Below are 22,622 nucleotides of genomic sequence, written 5' to 3' on the forward strand. Positions count from 1 at the left end.
CATTACTCCTAGCACAGTGTAAAAGGTTACAGTGCACATTTTGTAGTGACAATTCTTCTTGTTAGTTTGATCACATGGTCAAAGAGAATTACATGTAGCAAAATATGCTACATTTGCATCACTGTGTAAAAAAGCTTCTTGTGTTCCAATACTGATTTAGAGATGGCTGTAGATCACACTTGAAATCAATAATTGTATAAACAAAATCAGTGATTATTGTCTGATATAATAAAAGACAGAAAAATAACTAATTTTTTCAGTCATTGCCCTACAATTATCTTTTATTTCACAAAAGATGCGCACTGTTTACTTATTGGTTTTAACCTATATTTATTAATATATAATATATTTACATAGAAAAATTAAAATTAAAAAATGAAATCAGTTAATTAAATTAGTTCATGCAAAATCATTTTTATATTGTGACAACAGAAAAATTGTAACAGACTAGTACTTGAACCTGGATTTAAATTAGACTCATAAATAATAATACAGTAGTAATTTGATTAATGAATCTGTTTCGTAGTTTTCAATGTTTCCATGGATGTTAACGTCCTTGGGTTGGTGGTACAGGGTACAATGTCCATTACCCCTGTGATGCTGCTACCACGTATGCCTTGGAAGAATCTCTTGTTGTAATGTTCAGAAGAAATACAAGGGGAATAGCAATCATACTGAGGCTTTGGGTCACTCTTGGAGACATAACTGGATAGGCTTGCATAACCACAGTAACCAGATGTGTCTCAAAATTCTGATAAATATTGTCTATTCAACTCTTCTATGGTATAAATGGAATTGTCCAAAAAATATACGTCTACACACACACTCTGCCAACTACTGTGACATGCATGACAGAGGGTACTTCTCACAGTATCACACACTACAGTTTCTTCCCAGTTAATTTGCATATGCAGTGTGGGAAGAATGACTTTGTGTACTTTCCAATTAAACTAATTTTGTATTTGCAGTTGGTATATGAGTGAATCTTTTAGGCATCTGCAATACATTCCTAGATTCCATATATATTAATAGTTCTTGAAACTTTGTGAATAGGCTTTCACAGGATACTTGGTCTCCATTTTAAAGCATCTGCCAATTCAAGTTTTTCAGCATTTTCGATGGTCTCCTTCGAGTCAAACAAACATGTGACCACTTGTATAAGTTCAGTATCCCCAATAAGTCATGTTTAGTATGGTTTCCACACATTTCAACAATATTGTGCTGTGGAACACACAAGTGTTTTGGAAGCAGTCACCTTTGTAAACTGATAGCATTTTACCTAGGCCTATACATTTTCTGGCCAGTTACATTATCACAACACATTATTACACCCACATAATAGGATGAATGGACTGACTCCAACTGTGACTGCTGCTTATGCCATTGCTGTTTCTGTTGTGTGAATATTTCTTGTTATTCATTTTGTTTGCTTCAGTTGTAAAATTAATACCGTATTTTCAGTACAGGTACTTTGTTGTTAGTGATTTTATCCTTTTTGAAGTGCTAGAAACCTGTTGCTTATTGTAATAATTAAGGAAGAATCATTCGCAATTCTTTTCACAGTTTTAAATGTTTTTTTAGTCGTAATATATTGTTCAGTTCTCGTAAAGGTTTTCTTTGCAGGGAATTGGTTTTTGCATAATTTAGCGCCAATTTTTTTGTCTCTGCATATTTCGCCATCATTTTATAGCTTCTGTCAATGGGGTTTGTCGATTTTACTTCTTAAATCTTTAACTTCATCAATGAGCATACTGATAAAAAATGTAAGTACCATCTTTGTTATTAAAATTTAGTCCTAGCTCATCTTCCATGCACAACCATATCTTCCATTTCGAATTCACATTTGCACAAGAGAAATGAAGCAGTTTTATATTTGATGCACACAATTCCTTTAAAGGAACGATTTCCACAGTAGCAAAGACCTGAAACTCTTCGACTTAACGTCGCATTTTGTTCGCTTCTGTACTCTCGAATTTCTCTGATTCTACATGCCTCTTTTCCATAATTTTTGATATTACAGTGCAAGCTAGACACGTCCTGTCACTAAATATGTTGATTTTTTTTTTTTTTTTTTTTTTTTTTGCATGTTCAACACATATTTGCTCATAGTTTACTTTTGTTTGGCGAGCAATTCGACTGATTGTTGGTGCTTAACGCCAAGATGGGGAAACGTTCTGCAGCTCAGAATTTTCATTTATTACATGCGAAATCTTATGTCTTATAAAGCCCACATTTTTTTCTAAATTTGTAATGCATTCTTTCAATTTGACTGTCATAATCCCCATAAATAGGCTACCTGTTTTTATGGCAGAATTGAAACTTTTAGTCCGTAGCTCGTGGTCGTGCGGTTGCGTTCTTGCTTCCCGCACCCAGGTTCCTGGGTTTGATTCCTGGCGGATCAGGGATTTTCTCTGCCTCGTGATGACTGGGTGTTGTGTGGTGTCCTTTGGTTAGTTAGGTTTAAGTAGTACTAAGTTCTAGGGGACTGATGACCATAGATGTTGAGTCCCACAGGGCTCAGAGCCATGTTTTTTTTTTTTTTTTCCTTGCTTGGTAGAATAGAATAGAAACTTTATTGTCTCATAACATCTAATTGTAAGTGTACAGAATAATTACAGGTATTTTGTCATTTTAAGTACCACAAAATGGTTTAAAATAATCATGTTGAAAATAAAGTAAAATTAAGAATAATTATTTACTTAAAGTACTTTTTTAGCATGAGAGAATAAAATGTAACATCAGATACAGTTATTTGTAAGTTCTTTAAACCATGCAGAGCTTTTGTATGTTTACAAACTTTGCCATTAATTTTACTGCAATAACCAGTAGTCTCCAACTATCTCTCCATAGAGAAATGCACTAAAGACATCCAGTTGATAGATGGAAAAGTTATTCTCATTAAAATTAACCAGAAAAAATTTCAATGAAACCAGTTTTGCTACTGCACTGTATACCTCTAAATAAGACAAGCTTTGTAAATTGTCTAAGACTATTTACAACACATCCACCAGGAAAGCTTGAAGAGTCACAAGACAAGCTTTGTTGGAAACCTTTGCTACAAGACATTCTTTGTGAGAAACAACATTACCCTTTTCATCCCTTTTTTTGCCTAAAAACCCATTTTCTGTCAATAACATCACATTCATTTGGCTTACATACATAATACCATGTGATGTTTTCTTCTAGGGCTTGCAGCTCTCTTGGTTGAGCATTTTCCAATTTTTAGCTTCACTGCTAGACATTGCTTCAGCATAGGTGCTGGGGTCTTTGTCAATCACTGCTGTCAACAGCTCTGACACATAATCCTCCAATTGATTTGGGTGTTGAATTTTCCTCCTGGATCTAAGATTGTATGTGTTCTTGTCCTCTGCATCCTCTAAAAAAATTTCTGTTTTCACTGTCTTCACTGATTTCTTGTTCTCCTCTAGGCTGACTTTTATTTTCTTCCACAACATCAGTCCTCATTTCTTCTTTCCATTCCTCTAAATCTGAAGCTTCATCTATGTTCTTTTTATCACAATGAATAGTATCTGACTATTTTACATGAACATCAGCTTTCTTCTTCCTTTTGGATACTGCTGGAGGCAAAAAATAATGTCTTGCTGCATCTCAGTTCTCTTTGTGGGAGGTATAAATATTCTGTAGCCCTTCACATCATTATCATAACCCACAAATAAATCTATCTTGTTTTTGGGGCCTAGTTGCAGTCACTTTTCCTTGGGTATGGGGACAGACATATGCGTTTCAAATATTTTCAAATCTGCTAAGGGCAATTCTCTAACATAAAAAGCTTCAAAAGGAGTTTTACTTTCTATAGGGCTTGGACCAGTTTGATTTAATAAATAAGCCACCATGTTAACTGCTTCCGCCCAGAAATGTTTGGGAATTCCTGAAATCATTGAATGAGCAGCTTTAACCAAGGTGTGCAGTTCCCTTTCAGCTTTTCCATTTTTCTGTGGAGTGTACACAACACATCTTTGATGGGCTATGCCATTTTCACTCAAAAATGTACCTAAGTCAGTACTCATAAACTCCAGTCCATTATGACCTCTTAGAACTTTAATTTTCCGACCATTTTCTCTCTCAGTGTTTGCATAAAATACCTAATCAAACATTTTACTTTATTCTCCTGTTTCATAAAAAATACTTTGTGTTAACCACAGTTGTCATCCTTCAAATGCAAAAAATATCTTGCTCCTCCTCCAGGAAGCCGGCCACAGTGGCCAAGCAGTTCTAGGTGCATCAGTCCGGAACCACGTGACTGCTACAGTCGCAGATTTGAATCCTGCCTCGGGCATGGATGTATGTGATGTCGTTAGGTTAGTTATATTTAAGTAGTTCTAAGTTCTAGGGGACTGATGACCTCAGATGTTAAGTTGCATAGTGCTCAGAGCCATTTGAACCAGCTCCTTCAAGCTAATGCATCTCCATGGGTCCACAGACATCTGCACGAATCAGTTCGAGTGAGGCATTAGCTCCAGAGGAACTGACAGGGAAAGCAAGTGATGTTGTTTACATACTAAACATTCTTTACAAATGTTTTCAATGAATCTCACTCCTTTATATGATAAAAACTCTTTCATGTGCGTAATGCTCTGATGTTACAATTATTTGTGCCAGACACTCAAGTTTTCAATATATATAGACTAATTGACATGTTATTACTGTCAACCACAGTGTGTGTTTCATCCACATGCATAAAAGGAACCATTGACAGTTGTGACTGTGTTCCGTTTAGTGAAAACAATGTATGATACATTTTGTTGGCATGTTTGAATAATGCACAAACTTCGCCTTTACTCTTCAAGAATTCACATTGTTCCTTGTTTGAAACTAAACACATATCTTTGTGTAACACAGTTCTTACAGAAAACAGATTGAATTTCAGTTCAGGAACAAAAGGCACTCCACTAAGTACTGTTTTGATAAATTTAACTCTGATCCATGCATACAGTTCCACAGTACCATGCTCAGTCACATCAAGAAGTTTACTGTCACCCACAGTAACTTTCATTGAGCTTTGCACACTGTCCAGTTTTGTAAACAGTTCTCAGCACATATGCTCGCTAGCACCTCATCCAATAATTTTCTAGGTCAACTCCTTGATTCATACACATAAAGGCATTTACATTCTGAGCCTTTTTGCCTTCCTTTGATTTCAACAGCCTGCAATCTGACTTCAAATGACATCTTTTCTTACAATAATTGCAACTTCTTAGTTCTATATTTGCTTTACTTTTGCTGTCCTTTGCGTAGTAGCTCGTCTTACCACAAGCATAACAGGTAATTTTTTATTGCCTGCTTAGACTGACTAAAGCTACCTCCGGCTGATTGCACTGATTATTTCTCTCTTCCTCAATGAGCAATCTTGAAATTAAGTCATTAAACATTTCCTTCTCAATGACATTACCACTTTTGTTATGATTATTTTATCTGAAAGTGGTTCTCCCACTTGCTTCAATATTGTGTTGATTTTTTTGTATTTTCGACACAACGGTAACCACTGCGTCATCATCAAACTGGAGCAAGAAACACTTTTGCTGAAGTAGGTAAATACTGTGGACTCTTTTTCATACACAGTCTCAGTTTTGTCCACATGCCAGCTGAAGAGTGAGTCGTGCTACCTCCATCCAGGTCACAATAAACTCCTGTGTTTTTGTGTCCTTTTCCTGCCATGTTTTTACTTCTGCTTCTCTCTCCTGTGGTGACTGAGTAACAATGCTATTGGCAGTATCTAAAAGGTCTTTTCCTCTTAATATCACATCCATTTGGAATTTCTACACCACCTAATTGTCCCCTGCAGACAATATTAAATGAAACTGATGTGTAGATTGTTCCATTGTGCCACGCCAACACTATGCCGGTGACATTAAAAGTTTTGCTGTTATGCATGACACCAGGAAACAACTCTCTGCTACTACACTGAAAACAGACTTATGCACCTAGAACCATAACCTGTGATCAGGAACAGTAAATGAACCATGAAAATAAGCCCATTTGTACGGAGTTTATTGCAATGTGTAACAGCTTACAACTAATGGCAGACAACAATACAAACACAGAATAAACAGAAAATGCGAAAGCATTTAAAAATGGTAGATAACACAAATCAAAGATAAACAGTGTTGCTTCTTTAAGATATCATTAACATTGTACCATTAACAATTCTTCTGTGGGTCTGACAAATCTGTGACCATTCATACTGTCCTTACACCAAGGACAGCACAAATGGTCACAGATTTATTAGACCCATGGAAGAGCATTATAGAACTACTGCATAGCTTGAGTGTTTTGTAAGCAACCTCCTTTGTAAACAGATTATGTATTCTTAGTGTACTACCAATGAGACAAAGTCTGCCACTTACTTTATCTACAACTATGCTTAGGCAATTTCTCCATGTAATATAACTACAAATTGTTACAACCTTGTATTTGTACAAGTTGACTGATTCGAGTTGTGACTGATTGTTATTGAAGTTGATGGATACGACTTTTTTCATTTTGGGAAATGCACAATTTTATATTTCTGAAAATTTAAAGCAAGATGTGAATCCTCACACCACTTTTAAATCTTATTAAGATTTATCTCAGTAACTGTGCAATTTTTTCAGGCAGTTCTTCATTACACATAAACGCATCTGTGAAAAGTTTGAGGTTAAAAGAAATGGCTCTGAGCACTATGGGACTTAACATCTAAGGTCATCAGTCCTCTAGAGTTAGAACTACTTAAACCTAGCCACCCACGGTGGCTGAGCGGTTCTAGGCGCTTCAGTCCGGATCCGTGCGACTGCTACAGTCGCAGGTTCGAATCTCCTGCCTTGGGCATGGATGTGTGTGATGTCCTTAGGTTAATTAGGTTTAAGTAGTTCTAAGTTCTAGGGGACTGATGACCTCAGATGTTAAGTCCCATAGTGCTCAGAGCCATTTGAACCATTTGAACTTAAACCTAACTAACCTAAGGACATCACACACATCCATGCCCAAGGTAGGATTCGAACCTGTGACTGAAGCAGCCGCGCGCTTCTAGACTGAAGTGCCTTGAACCGCTCGGCCACAATGGTTAGTGTTTGAGGTTATTATGAGTGTTGTCTGATAGGTCATTAATATGCAACGTGAACAGCAAGCATCCCAAGAAACCTACCTATGGGTTGCCTGAAGATACTTTTACATTTGTTGATGGCCCTCTAGCCAAGATAACATGCTTCATCCTCTCCACCATGAAATCCTCAGTAAGTCATAAATTTCAATTGATATCCCACAGAATCATACTTTCGATATGAAGTTTAGGTGAGGTACTGAGTGAAATGCTTTTCAAAATTCAAGAAATAATGCATCTGCTTGACTGCTTTGCTCCATAACTTTCCAGATATCATGTGAGAAAAGTGTGAGTTGGGTTTGCATGAACAATGCTTTTTAATCCATGCTGGTTACCTTGCAAGAGGTGATTTTGTTTGAAGTCCTAGTTATGTCTGAACTCAGAATATGTTCTAAGTTTCTATAATGATGCATGTCAATGATATTGGACATTAGTTTTGTAGATAACTTTTGCTATCCTCCTTGTAGATGGGTGAGAGCTGTGCTTTCTGCCAACTACTGGACACAGTTTTTTTTGTTTGAGAGATCTATGGTATATAATATTTTTACGAGGGGCACTAACTCAGCCACAAATTCTGTATAGAATCTAATAGGAATTCTATCAGGTCATGGAACTTCATTCAGTCTTAGCGGTTTAAATTTTTTCTTAATAGTAGTGACCCTAATATCTATATCACCAATCTTGGCAGTGGTGCAAGCATTAAATTGGGATAGTACTCCTGGAGTTCAGCATTTCTGCTTTTTAGGAGTGCTATTAACCCTGGTGCTTTGTTGCAAGTGCTTCAGCAATTGATACTGATAACTAGGACTTCTATACTTTTTTGGGTGGATAGGGGGAAGGTGGCAAGGGGAGTGCATTAATTTTGACCTTACACTGATGCTTTTACAGGTGTCATTACTCAGACAGCATCAAGAGTCAGGTAATATAAAAAAAATCTTTTGTGCACCCCACAAACCATCAACTGTCTTGGTAACAGCTTCTGATGTGTAGTGCACACCTGACACATCTAGACAGACCCTAGATTTCTCTACTCTATGGTGCAATTCTAAGAATCTGTAGCCTAACTTGTCGCAGAACCTCCAAAGTCAAAGTGATTCAAGCCGCCTTCTCAACTGAGAACCAGGGGAAATGCTGCAGAATGTATGTCTGTGAAAATGGCTATTCTTTTCAGCCTTTCCTTCCAGTCGTGGAAGGATTCAAGTATGATTTTGAAGCTTGCCTGACAAGCACTGTTTGTTCAAATATGCTCCACAATACACAGTTGTCTGTTCCTTCAATGGGTGCTGGAACGGCCTCCTCAGAATGTTGAATGGGCATACGTGTGGAGTGCGTGTGGTGATCCTTCCCATCCTTTGCTGAAATTTTTCTAAGGGTACAAGTATTCCTGTATGTTATAAGTGTCAGTGCTTAATAGACCCCATACTCTTTTAAATTTTCTCCCCTTGACATGATACACAGCAGATTCCTAAATAAGTGAAGTGAGTCTTACTGGCTCAGTTTCAGTTTCAGTGAAAGACAGAACCTTGAATTCATTGGTTGGGGGTGGGGTGGGTGGCTGTAAAACCTTGAGTTCTCTCTGGTCCCTGTCTCCTCTGTACAGGGCCCTGAGACCTATCACACCATCCACAATGGCGAGTAGTGATAGATCCTGTACTTGCTGTAGAGGAAACAATGGGAGGATTGTATTCGAGGTATCATTGGTATCTTTGGTACATGTTTCTCTGTAGCCCTCCAAGTACACCTGTTTGGTGCAGCTCCAGTCATCTAACAGTTGTCAGATCTGTTTCCAGCTGTCTACAAACAGTAAGTAACTCATCGCAGGCCTGAGAACAACATTCGCAGTTGAGCGTTTTGTGACTCATGGAATGTTTCACAAAAGAGTAAACTTATAACTTTAAATGAAGCTTGCTGATTTGTGTTTAATTTTTGGATTTGTTATGCTACAAGTATTACAAGTGCCCATTAAGAACTGAATCAATTAACACCCAAGGAAGACATTTCTATTATGACAAAAGAAAAACCTGGGATAAAATCTGCTGATTTCCTGAAAGAATTTGTTTTCTGGGGTTACACTCAATAGCAAACTCAGCTAACTAACTAAAAAATAGTGGACACGTGCAGTGCACAGTCTGTTATTTTTCAGAGTGTTTTCAAACTTGTTCTTATTTTGAGTTTTAAACACCAGTGGAGTAGTTTGGCATTTTCTGTGACAGAATGAAGCACTTTTTGTTTCAAGGAAAAAATCTGGTCAGATATTCTTTAATTTATAGAGTAGCAGTTGTAGTGACCAAGAGTGCATAACAGCTGGGACACCCAAAAATCCAATACACTACCTGGGAAAATATAGGCTATATTTAATATCCCTTGTATTTACTAAAAATACATCAACACTCAACAGATTCTTGAGAGTATCAAGAAATCGGCACCCTGAATCATGTAATCTGAGAGTTTATCAGTTAAAAAAAGTCTCAGATGAGGACAGGAATCTATTTAGTGCCAAAACAGTATGCTGAGGAATGACACAATAATAAACAGTTACATTTCTCTCTCTCTCTCTCTCTCTCTCTCTCTCTCTCTCTCTCTCTCTCTGTGTGTGTGTGTGTGTGTGTGTGTGTGTGTGTGCATGTTTCAGAACTGCTTATTGTATTTTATGTGCAAAATTTTCACACTGTCAGCTCATCTGGAATTCACAACAATGGCTTAGGGACTACATATGTTTCACAATCTCTGCATTATTAATCTTCCAATGTGCCTGTACCCTAACCTTTTTCTTTTCTCAGACTCTACTCAAACACTGATTGCAGTGTCAACCAACTTATATCTTCATTCACACAGGCAACACTTGTCCATATAACTTAATTAATGGATGTTTCTTTACCATTTGAAGTAAATATGGTGTTCATACCTGTTAGAATTAAGACCATCCATTTGAATCAACAGTTCTGCCTTAAATCTTCGGGAAGCTTCATGTTCTGAATCTGTACGACGTTGTGAACACAGTGAATCTGTTTCATTTATAAAAATAGTGCTTGGGGCATAAAAGTGAACCTGAAATATAATACATATTATTAAGGAAATATCTTATTCATTGCAGCAAATTAAAATGTTCAAGTTGAAAAACTGGTATGAGTGAGACCCAGAAAACAAAATCACTTTGAAAAATTAATACAAGTATTCAATCACTATTCAAATCATATTGCCTTTTTTCTACATGTCATTATATTTTGAAATGTATATTGTGTATTTGTAATGTAGCAGTATGAGCTGTTAGCCTAGAATATACAGTATATTATAAGAAATGAGTTGATTGGCATATATTTTAGATAAACTTGTTCTACCAATATTGAAACATGTAGGCAACAAATTAGCTTTATGTGATCATATGAACTGAATTATTTGTTATAAAGTACAGGCCACAGCATATGCAGTGGATCTCCTGAAACACTGCTTTACAGAGACACTTTAATGGAGCATTATGTTGTGGAGATGCTTGTGTCAAAGTTACTCTCAACTATTTTTAAATAATTAAAATTTTTGATATTTATATCCAGTCTGACAGGACAGTAGCACTGAGCATTTTCCTAACGATGGGTATCAGAGTCTAGGTGTACAATGAATATCCTCTTTAGTTTCTTAATATTCAATCTGGAGTTGCCAAACTTGATTATCTATATTTCTAGTTTCACACTATGCTCCACTTTTTTCTGAGTTGTTGGCTACCCTCTCCACCACTTTCGTCTTCTAGTTTTTAAATCTTATCCATTGGTTTCATTATTTATTTATTTCTTATCCTGTGACAATATGACTTTTTTGACTTGGGAACCTGGTTGGGTCTCCTGCATATCTCTTAAATTGCCCCTTTTCTTTCAGCCCTTTCTTCTATTTTAGTCAATAAAGGAACATCTGATTCCAAAGTCTACTATCTTTATCATCTGCTGTTCTTGTGTTTTTCTACTGGAACCTCATAAGTGTCAATTTTCCATTTCAGTTTAGAATTATTAATATTAGTTGAACTGAGAACAAAGAGTATCAACTTAGTTTACAAATTCCAAGGATTTTAGAAAAGGGAAGGGAAGGGAGGAAAATGCATTGAAACCTGTAAAATGAAGTGTGAGAAGGATGATGCACTGAAAGAATCAGCTCAGAGGACATTAAAAAAATCAGAGTGTAGCAACAAGCATATCAATTCTGAAGAAATTAATGAAATGCTATTAAAAACAAAATAGTGTACAATGTAAATGCCTTGAAGTTGTTCTCAGAATGAAACATTAAACCTGAAGTAAACTTTAAGCAACAATAAAAATTCCCAATGGGTTAAAGCTTTATGTCAGACTGAGACCTGAGTATAGATCTTTGCTTGCCTTCCACATAAGTCACATAATTTTAACCTTTCAGGAATATTTCTCTGCAATAAATGTTATACTACAGAGTAATAATTTAGTTTTGCCAGCACTGTGATCTAGATTGTTCCAGCTTGAATGCAAATGGAGTAGAGAGTATTAAAATGTACTATTAGAATCTGCACAGTTTCAGTTTTTTAACTCAACTGTCCTGTTCTTGAGATTAATAGCAAATTATACCAAACCAACTCCAAAAAGACATACTGTGCTGCATGGTTTGTTTGTAGAAATATGCTCTATAATCTCCTCAGGCTCTGTAACACTAACAGTGCTGTCTTCCCTACTAGATGTGTTGAAGACAGGATTCTTCATTATAATGTCAAATGTAAATATATGTAGTGTTAATGACAGTCTACTTTTATGACAGTGATAGAACTGATTTGTTCTTTATATAATTAGGACAACTGCAAATGAGTATTTACCCATATACAAAAGAGGGCACTACTTTTTAAAAAATCTGCTTACTTCTAAAAAATAAATTATTATCCATGAACTGGAAAAAAGGAAAGTTACTTTATTTAGACCATTATGGTCTATGGTATGCATATTCCTATTGCTCTCTGAAAAACCCTCAAGTTTTGTGCAGATTCTGCATTATCTCACTAACATGAGCATAACTGATAAATACACAAACTGCAAGCTTTACTTTTCATACACGTCAGATGCTTACTTTCGAAATTTTGTGTACCAAAGCAACCCAGGCCACTTTTGTTCCTATATTTTTTTTCTTATGCTGCATACACTGCCATTGTCTTCAAATGTCTGAAATACAGCTTTTCAACTGGTTCTATAACTTCATTGTTAATTTGTACAATTTTTTTCCTGTGTACTGATTACAAATCATTTGCAGGCAAACAACACAATGTCATCAGCAAAATGAAGATTGTTCTGTTACATTCCATTAACAAATATTTTTCACCATATGTACCTGAAAACATCACCTAGGGCTGCTGTGAATAGCATCGGTGATACAAAACTCCGTACATGCTTCTTTTCTCAATTTTAAAATTCCCGTTATCCTGGTTAAATCTAATGATAGTTATTGCAGTGGTTTATGAATTCATCAGCATAATAACATAGGTTGAATCAATGTATTGTCTGTCAAGGACTGTCAGAAGAGAATTTACTGACATTAAATTTAAAGCTTTCTCAAAATCTCTGAATCGTAGGCAAAGCGCAACTACTTTCATGACTTATAAATGGTTGATTGTGCTATACTGACTTCTAAAACCAGATTGCTACTTTGACTGATTAAAAGTGATTTTTATGCAGTTAGTGAAAACTTAAGTGAATTTCCATTATTGTATAAGCGTACCATTTCAAATAATAGTCGCACAAGCTTTTCTGAGTCTCCACGGTATTTTGAGGTAAGTGTTGCTGAAGAAATATTGAAGAATGTTGAACCACACTCAGTTGCAACTGCCTTAGCCAACATAGTCTTTCCTGTTCCTGGAGGTCCCACCATAAGAATTCCTTTCCATGGTCTTCTTATTCCACAGAAGAAATCAGGCATCAGCATTGGGAGTACCATGGCTTCCTGAAACATAGAGTGCTTTTTCAGCCTATGTAAATGTCAATATGCCATTCACTGGTCAGTAATTGATGATTATATAGAACATTCATTCTGGAAGTTCTCCATTTATCAGAAAGAAATGAGTTTGTAAATTAATAATAAAGTAGATTTAATGGCAATGTATGTTCCGGAAATAGAAATAATTTCACTTGACTGATGCATGTTCTTTGAGGATCTTGGAAAGAATATTTGTAACATTCTCATAGTGGATTTTTTGGCTTCAAAATTAAATTAGTTACGCCAACTTTCTCACTGTATGTCCTACTCAGTTAAGTAACTAAAAATATGACTCAATTAAAATAAAGTAAGTAAAACAGATTTCTTAATAGCACAGGTTTACAGAGCCAGTTTTTCTACAACAGAATATTTGCATCTGTATGAGGTCAGATATATATGCTGATGGGAAACTGATTGCTACCACATTGGAGTAATAGCACTTTTGTTGTTTCACTGAATTGAGTGTTTCAGTATGGTACATGACTGAAATGTAGTCAGACCATGCACTGGCTGTACACAGAACAGCTGCACACAGAAAGGCAAGATGTTTGACTGACAAGTGACACAAGTCAGATGCGAGGGACAGCTTCATCCCTGAAGCTATACAGGTACTGGAGCTTTCATTGGCCACAATTTCCTGTATATACAGTGGCTATGTTGATCCAGGTAATACTGCAACTACAGTTATCAAAATTTAGCTGGTAGGGATTTCCATCACTGGGCTGAGAATTTAACCTTAGATAGACAAACCACAGCCCTCCAGATCACTTGCTATTTTTGTACACAATATTTGGGAAACAATACCATCAAGACCTATCGCATCACCATAAGGGACAAAAACCGCCATCACACAATAAACAATTTGCAAACCACACCTCGCAGACCAGAGCAATTAGCATAAGGGCAAAAACACTGCAAATGGATGCTCAACAAAAGGAAAAGGTCACTAAGGCAGATGAGTTCCAGTACAGAATTGCATATTTCTAAATGTGTGTGTAATCCTATAACGATCAAGATGCAGTCTAATAAGTGGTAGTCTCTTCATGTGATTAAATTCATATGAGACTGAACGTGACCTCTGGTGCATGTACTCCTATCATTCATAGGCTAAGGATTCAGGTAGTGGCTGGCAGATCATGTGTTTATATTTGTGATTTATAGGGTCCTACTGGAGATATGTATTTTCAGCATGATAATAATACACCCATCAAAAAAAGTTTTGCATCACCTCGGTTCCAAGAGTTCCAGAACCTGTACAGAAAATTGGAATAGAGATCAACATAAACATAATTTCTGCCCTTTTTATTGCTCATAAAGACCACATATTGCATGTTGTACCATCACACAGCGAGACCTTCAGAGGTGGTGGTCCACATTTCTGTACACATCGGTAGCTCTAATACCAAGTAGCATGTCCTGTTGCATTGATGCATGCCTGTATTTGTCATGGTATACTAGCCACAAGTTCATCAAGGCACTGTTGGTCCAGATTGTCCCACTCCTCAATGGCGATTTGGTGTAGATCACTCAGAGTGGTTGATGGGTCTCGTTGTCCATAAACAGCCCTTTTCAATCTATCCCAGGCATGTTCAGTAGGGTTCATGTCTGGATAACATGCTAGTCACTCTAGTTGAGCAAAGTCATTATCATGAAGGAAGTCATTCACAAGATGTGCACGATTGGGGTGCGAATTGTTGTCCATGGAGACAAATGCCTCGCCAATATGCTGCCGATATGGTTACACTATCAGTTGGAGGATGGCATACACGTATCGTACAGCTATTACAGCACCTTCCATGACCTCCAATGGTGTATGTCAGCCCCACATAATGCCATGCTAAAATATCAGGGAATCTCTGCCTTGCTGTACTTGATGGACAGAGTGCATTCAACCTGACTGGGTTGCCTCCATACAGGTCTCCGACGATTGTCTGGTTGAAGGCATATGCGACACTCATTGGTGAAGAGAACATGATGCCAATCCTGAGCAGTCCATTCAGCATGTTTTTGGGCCCATCTGTACCACATTTCATGGTGTCATGGTTGCAAAGATGGACCTCGCCATGGACGTTGGGAGTGAAGATGCGCATCATGCAGCCTATTGCATGCAGTTTGAGCCGTAACACGACGTCCTGTAGCTGCATGAAAAGCATTATTGCACATGGTGGCGTTGCTGTCAGGGATCCTCTGAGCCATAATCTATAGGTAGCAGTCATCCACTGCAGTAGTAGCCCTTGGGTGGCCTGAGCGATGCATGTCATGAACAGTTCCTTTTCTCCCTGTAACTCCTCCATGTCCAAACAACATTGCTTTGGTTCACTCTGAGACTCCTGGACACTTTCCTTGTTGAGAACCCTTCCTGGCTAAAAGTAACAATGTGGACATGATCAAACTGTGGCATTGACCATCTAGGCTTGGTTGAACTACAGACAACATGAGCCGTGTACCTCCTTCCTGGTGGAATGACTGGAACTGATCGGCAGTCGGACCCCCTCCATCTAATAGTCACTGCTCGTGCGTGGTCGTTTAAATCTTCAGGCAGGTTTAGTGACATCTCTGAACAGCCAAAGAGACTGTGTCTGTGATACAATATCCACAGTCAATGACTATCTTCAGGAGTTCTGGGAACTGGGTTGACACAAAACTTTTTATGATGTGTGTAAATACCCACATCATCACATCACTCTTGAATGTTGTCAGTGTGGTGCTCTATGGATATTAGAGTATGGTCTAATTTCAGTCCTATTGAGCAAGCCTGGGATTCTACACATCATTAGACTAGTTTCCACTAGATGTGAATCATCAATCAGTAAGAGTCCATGTGGCAACTAGTCTCTTGCAAACCCCATGCCATTACAAGTGTCCACCATCATCATGGTACTGTGTGTTACTAAGGAAATGTGTATCATTCCATTACTCTTCAGTGTCTATTTCATTGATGTATACATCTTCATAAACAATAAATAATGCACAGTATGTGAATGTCTAAGTACCTCCACACTTGTTCTCCTATATCTTAGTTCTTCATCGTGATCATAGATGTTAACCTCGAAACTTTATTATTAGGATTTTTGCTGTATTGTGCTTATATGCAAAGTTAACCATCTGAAATGTTAGCCTGTCATCTGAAACACCAGGAACTTTATGCCATACTTTCTAAAATGAAAGCAGCTTCTTGTACCTTTACTTATTTTCTTCAAGTGCTACTAAACACACTTAAGAGCCAAAGAAACCAATTCACCTGTCTAATATCATGTAGGCCCCCCAAAAGCATGCAGAAGTGCCACAACACAATGTGGCATGGACTTGACTAATGTCTGAAGTAGTGCTGGAAGGAATTGACACCATGAATTCTGCAGGGCTGTCCATAAATCTGTAAGAGTACAAGGGGGTGGAGATCTCTTCTGAACAGCATGTTGCAAGGCATACCAGATATGCTCAATAATGTTCATGTCTGGGGAGTTTTGTGGCCAGCAGAAGTGTTTGAACTCAGATATGTTCCTGGAGCTACTCTGTATCAATTCTGGATGTGTTGGGTGTTGTTGGAATGCACAATGGACATGAATGGATGCAGGTGATCAGACAGGATGCCTACGTACATGTCACCTGTCAGAGTTGTATCTACACATATCAGGGGTCCCATATCACTCCAACTGTACATGCCCCATACCATTACAGAGCCACCACCAGCTTGAGCAGTCCCCTGCTGACACGCAAGGTCCACGGATTTTTGAGGTTGTCTCCATACCCATAGGCGTCCATCTGCTTGATATAATTTGAAATGAGACTCCTCTGACCAGGCAACATATTTCCAATCATCAACAGTCCAATGTCGGTACTGACTGTCCTAAAGCTTTGTGTTGTGATGTTTCATTGAATGGTTCACACCGACACTTGTTGATGGCCCAGCATTGAAATCTGCAGCAATGTGCAGAAGGATTGCACTTCTATCACACTGAACAATTCTCTTCAGTCATTGTTGGTCCTGTTCTTGAAGGATCTTTTTATGGCCGCAGCAATGTTGGAGATTTGATGTTCTACCGGATTCCTGATATTCACAGTACACTCGTGAAATGGTCATACAGTAAAATCCTCACTTCATCACTGCCTTGGAGATGCTGTGTCCCATTGCTCATCTGCTGACTACAAAACCACATTCAAAGTCACTTAAATCTTGATAACCTGCCATTGTTGCAGCAGTAACCTATCTAACAACTGCGCCAGACACTTGTTGTCTTATATAAGTATTTCCAACTAGAGCACTGTATTCTGCCTATTTGCATATCTCTGTACCTGAGCATGCACACTTTTACCATATTCTTTGGTGCTTCAGTGTATATTCTGTTAATTTAATAACTGAGGTTGCACACCAGGGTTGATATTTTGAACAGCAAAAGATTTTAAAATTTCTGATTTTTTTTACACATTTGTAAATGTATTACTGCATATTTTTCTTTTAACCACTATGCCAGACATAAACATTGTGTTTATAACTCGATGTCTACTGACACATGTTATGCAAGGATGTTGTTCGTTGGGCAGGTGAACTGACAATCTCCCATGATATTCTTACCATTATTTTACTTTATCTTACAAATCTTATATTATGCAATTGAAATCAGTTAAAAATGTTACAGCTACTGGTTAGAAATAGATGTCAATGGGAATACAATAAATGAAACTCTATGTAAAAGTCTAAGCATTCAGATGGATAATAAACTGAGTTGAACCAGCATAAAGGGTAAGTTCTCCAAAAAGCTCCTATCTGTCTGCTTGGCATTTGAAAATCCCTACCACTGTGTAATCTGCAGATTGTGTTCACATACTTTCATTCAGTACTGCACTATGGTGCAGTGACATAATTTCCTGGGACAGTGCAGGAAAGGTTAAAAAAGTATTTTTTCTAAGGGCACATGCAGTTAAAATATTTTGTAAAGTTTCTAACCAAGCATTTTGCAGAATCCTCTTCATAGACTCTGGGATTTTTATACTGGTGCACCAATAAATTTACTTCCTAACATTATTTGTGGTTAATAATAAGTGCAAATTTAGACTACGCATACCTGGCTAGGGTTCAAAATGTATGTGTCAGCCATGAATGTTAGCAGTAATATTGACACAGTTCATAGTAGTTATGTTACTTTCTGAAATGACCATAGGTCTCACAGAGGTCTAGGTAAGCTTTTACATAATATCCACCACAATCAATTTATGCTACATGGTGCATGTGTCATGAAGAAATTACCATGAAAGACAGTTTTCCCTAACATGTATGAATCTGGCAGTGTAAGACGATAGATAATGTTTAAATAAACAGCAATCCTGTTACAAATATGTTAATGTAGGATATGATGTCCTTTGATTTTTCTGATACACCGAGCTGTTCACTTGGTAGGTATAGGAACTTTACCTACATATTGCTGTAAACACTGATAAATGTTTAGTCACTGCCAAAGAGTTTCAGAGGACTGTCATCTGCAACAATAATTTCACACTAAATGTTTAATTTTTTTCTCTGTTGCTATTGCCATATTGTTGAAAAACACTAAAATTTAATTTATGCTGACTAGTCTAAGCTATATGACATATCATGTTTTTACATGTCACCTAGAAAGCAAGAGCAGCCTTCTATATTCATTATCGAATGAGTTATCAAGAATGAAGTATGGATCACATCAACATTATATTCAGTTGATAAAAAGTTAGTTTCAGTATAAATTTTGTAGTCTGATCAGCCTGAAGTAATTACATGCAGAACTGTGAGTAGTATAAAATGTCTATTTTCCCTAGCTTACTATTATTCCGTGAAGAAATGAGATCGATCTGTTTGTTGAGAACGGAGAAGGTCACTCTTCCAGGTGAAGCACCATACATTAGTATTTGTGATTATGGGGCAACTATTCACAAGTCTGAGCTGCAAGAGATGGCTGTCATGTATGTGTGAGGTGTGCTTGCTTGTGTGAATGAATGTGTGTGTGTTTTCTTATTAAAAAAGGCTTTGGCCAAAATCTAAATGTGTAATAATATTTTCATTGTGCCTGTCTCCAGCTCAACATGTCATCGTTATGGTGAGTAGCAATCTATCCTTTTCTTATACAGCTGATATTTCAACCTGGTGTTTCCATTGTTTTATACATGAGTGATTTCAGTTCAATAACCTATTCTTCATTATGAATTATGGGAATATTCTGCATCTAAGAAAAAATAAGGATTTTTTAAACCAGTATGCTTAGAATACTATCAGAAATTCCTATGCGTCTTATGTGTGATTAACATATATGTATTCCCAAAGAAAAAAATTAATGTTTAAATTGATATGATTCCTAAAGTAGCAAGATTATGAAACTGTGAGACTCCAACGTGTTCAGAACCCATACCATCTGTAACTTCCAACTAAAGGACAGATCTTTTACACAGATGCAAAATGTTCTACATAAATGGATAATGTCCATATAGAACACCCAACATTCCTACATTATCCTTTGTCTGAACTTCAACAATATTATGTAATCTGCCTAGCTCCTTCTGCTTTCACACCACTGACTCTGTCACACTGTTCTTCTTTTTTCTTCCTATTACTATTCCAGTCCTCCCTAACATTGGTTCTATAGACTGATATTTTTCTGAATACCTCTAAATTTTATGTGTGTAACTCACTTTTTACATTAGTATTTATTTAATTTGATATTTATTTAAATATTATGTTTTTATTTTGTTCCAGTATCCAAAGCAATATATCAGCAACCTCAAAATTATGTTTATCTTCCTGATAACCTTTTTGTTTGAGGAAACGATGTCTTACCACTCAGCAAGTGGAAATCTCCATTTTTTTGTGTGCCTTACTGTCACTCAGTACTATTTTTAAAGGCAAATTGTGGCTGTCTCTACATAATTGCACATCATCATGAGAAACATTCATTGTCTTGCTAGTTAGTGATGATTACATGAAGTAGTAGTGGAAGGCTAACTATGTTATGTACTTAATTATGGAGACAGGAAATGGCGTATCCCATTTCAATGAAATACTACTGATAAAATTCAGCATATACAGGAGATTAAAAATGAGTGTGGTTCTGGCAAGGCTGCATTGGCAAAGCATATACATGAAATTTAGAGATGAATACTGTAACTCCCAATAGCATGTCTGGTCCAAGTTAAAGTCTTTCAGAAGATTTATAACATAGAATGTTAAATTTTGGATGTTATTTCTGTGGAAAGTTGTTAAGGAAACTTTTGAACACCGGTGTGTTATGGAATTTGGTTTTACTTTGTTGTTTTTGTACCTGTAAGGGAAAATCCACATGAGCAAGATAAGAAGCAGTAGGACACACATAGGTCTCATCATGCTTCCTCTACATATAGAACACAGGAGGAAGAGAATGGTGGTCGTGTTATGCAGTACCTGACAGCCACTAACCAGTGGCATGAAGAGTGCAGATGTCAATCAATATCCAGGGCACCTGAGGTGAGGGTATTTGCTCTCATGTCTGATGCAATGATTTAGTATTAAACTGTTCTTTTTATTGAGCAGGAGATATAAAACATAATTTCTGATACCACACATCCAAAGTGTATTTTAAATACAAAAAGTTATTCAAGCAGTAGAGAAACATTTCTCATGTACACCTTCTTCTGGCTTTTTAATACTTTCATCATATTTTGCTGAAATTTTTGATTATTCTTGAGTTGTGTTAGTAATAACATGTAACTCAACAAAATATTACTGTCTAAAATAAGTGTGTAACTGAATATTGTTCATCACCTGAAGTATTGCTTTTGCTTCGCTCAGCCCAGCAACACGGTTCCACTGCACATTAGGATTTCTATGAATGATATCCTTTTCAAGTGTCTCTACAAGATGCTGTTCATACTGGGCAGCCTGGAACACTTTTGGTGGGGTTTCATGAGAATCACTATCTTGTGAAGGTATTGCAGATGGTAATGAAGGCGGTCCCTCATTGCTCCGTCTTACAGGTTCTTGTGTTTTCACGCTCACTGCTGCTCCAGGATGTGACCGCTTTGTCAGGCATGGAGTGCGGTCCATTGAATGAGACTTCCTGGATCGGCTACAATGAAAGAAGTCAAAAGTCTTAATGAAAAATTTACTTGGTGAAATTGTAATGACTTATTGTTAAATGTGTAATGAATTTAGATATTCACTAATATAATACTATGACAACTAGCTCGAAACTGAAGTTATGGTATGCATTTTTGTTTATAAGAATTAATTATGAAGCACATTTATGATTCAAACTTTCAGAAAATATTGATGGTACTTCTTTCCTATCTTTCCACATTTTCAGTCATTGCAAAATTTGTGGTAATCAAAATTCAGACACATCTTAACCACATTTTCATTAATGAATAGCTTTCTAAACCATCTTAGAAGAGGTGATATACTGTGTGAGGGTCAATTTAAACATAGGACAATGTAACAAACTCTTAGTCAATGAAGAACCATCAAACACAGTGAAAACATGAAAGCATGTGACAGTATGGCTTCATGAACTGCCAGTAATGGAGGAGATGCATTGCAGTTTAAGAATCACTAAGTAAGAAATGGTGCTGTCCCTTAACTAAAAGTGGCTCATGTCAAAAGTGTGGCTGTGGTGGTATGCTCCTTCAGAACTACTTTTAGTAAAAAAAAAAAAAAATCCAAACTTAGCGACATTAAAACTATATTATAAACTGTACCATACAGATATGAGTTACTGAATATTAATGACAGGATATAACCCTCTATGGTTGTGCTTAACAAGTTTGTAAGCTTCCAATACATTGTAAAATAGTGCTGTGACAATTTGTTGAATCACTTGAGCAATTGCATCTTGGGAATGTGGAAACATTTGTTTCAGCTCTTCATACTTATTATGAATGATCTTACAAAGGGTAAGCTGTGAACTTTTAAGAAATTCTACAAAAAGTGGATAATTTTGAGAAATATCTGGATAAAAAATTACTATGATAGATATTATTCCAAAACATTGTGACTATTTTCTTTAAGAATTACAAATTTGTTAACTTAGGCATTCACAAGAAAAGTTGTTTTTATATAAAATCAGCCCTACAGAATTTTATGCAAAGAAGAGTAGTGTATTTGCTTGTGTGGCACACAGAGCAGATGGAGAGGGTGGCAACAGTTACTTGAGTGGCTCCTTTAATTATACTGCAGCTGTTTTGTGCTAACAAATAGGTGAGCTACAAGAAACATTTCTCAAAATGGTAAGGTTTTGGCTTTTATCTCCATATTTGCTCTGCAGCATTATTTAAAATTGTTTCTGCGATACTAATTTTCTGTATACCTTTTATGTAGCTCTCAGAGATGAGTTGTCCATCAAGACAATGTTAGACAATAAGGAACTGTTTTCTGGACTTCCACAAAAGATAATGGTTATACAGGTCACAAGTATCTCATTATTGTGTATTTCCATGTGTCAGAAAAATGTATATACACTGCCTGACAAAAATAGTGAAGCACCCAGTTGGGGAGGAGGGAACAAAACGAAACTTCATGGGTTGAGAGGGTATGTGATATTATTTCAGTGATTACAAGATT

The 22,622-nt window shown here is 36.8% G+C and overlaps 1 protein-coding gene across 1 annotated transcript in view; it reads right to left on the reverse strand.

Moving 5' to 3' along the window:
- The window catches only part of LOC126470850 (katanin p60 ATPase-containing subunit A-like 1), a 54,573-nt gene extending 32,244 nt beyond the window's left edge, over window positions 1–22,329 (reverse strand). Inside the window, exons 1-5 of the mRNA XM_050098865.1 lie at window positions 22,254–22,329; window positions 21,779–22,010; window positions 20,829–21,132; window positions 12,812–13,033; window positions 10,002–10,144 (exon numbers count right to left, since the gene is read on the reverse strand). Coding sequence (XP_049954822.1) covers window positions 10,002–10,144; window positions 12,812–13,033; window positions 20,829–21,132; window positions 21,779–22,010; window positions 22,254–22,329 — 977 coding nt within the window. The remainder of the gene's footprint in view (window positions 1–10,001; window positions 10,145–12,811; window positions 13,034–20,828; window positions 21,133–21,778; window positions 22,011–22,253) is intronic.
- Between the last annotated feature and the right edge of the window lie 293 nt (window positions 22,330–22,622).

Source organism: Schistocerca serialis, chromosome 3, assembly GCF_023864345.2.
Source record: "Schistocerca serialis cubense isolate TAMUIC-IGC-003099 chromosome 3, iqSchSeri2.2, whole genome shotgun sequence".
NCBI classification, from domain to species: Eukaryota; Metazoa; Arthropoda; class Insecta; order Orthoptera; family Acrididae; genus Schistocerca; species Schistocerca serialis.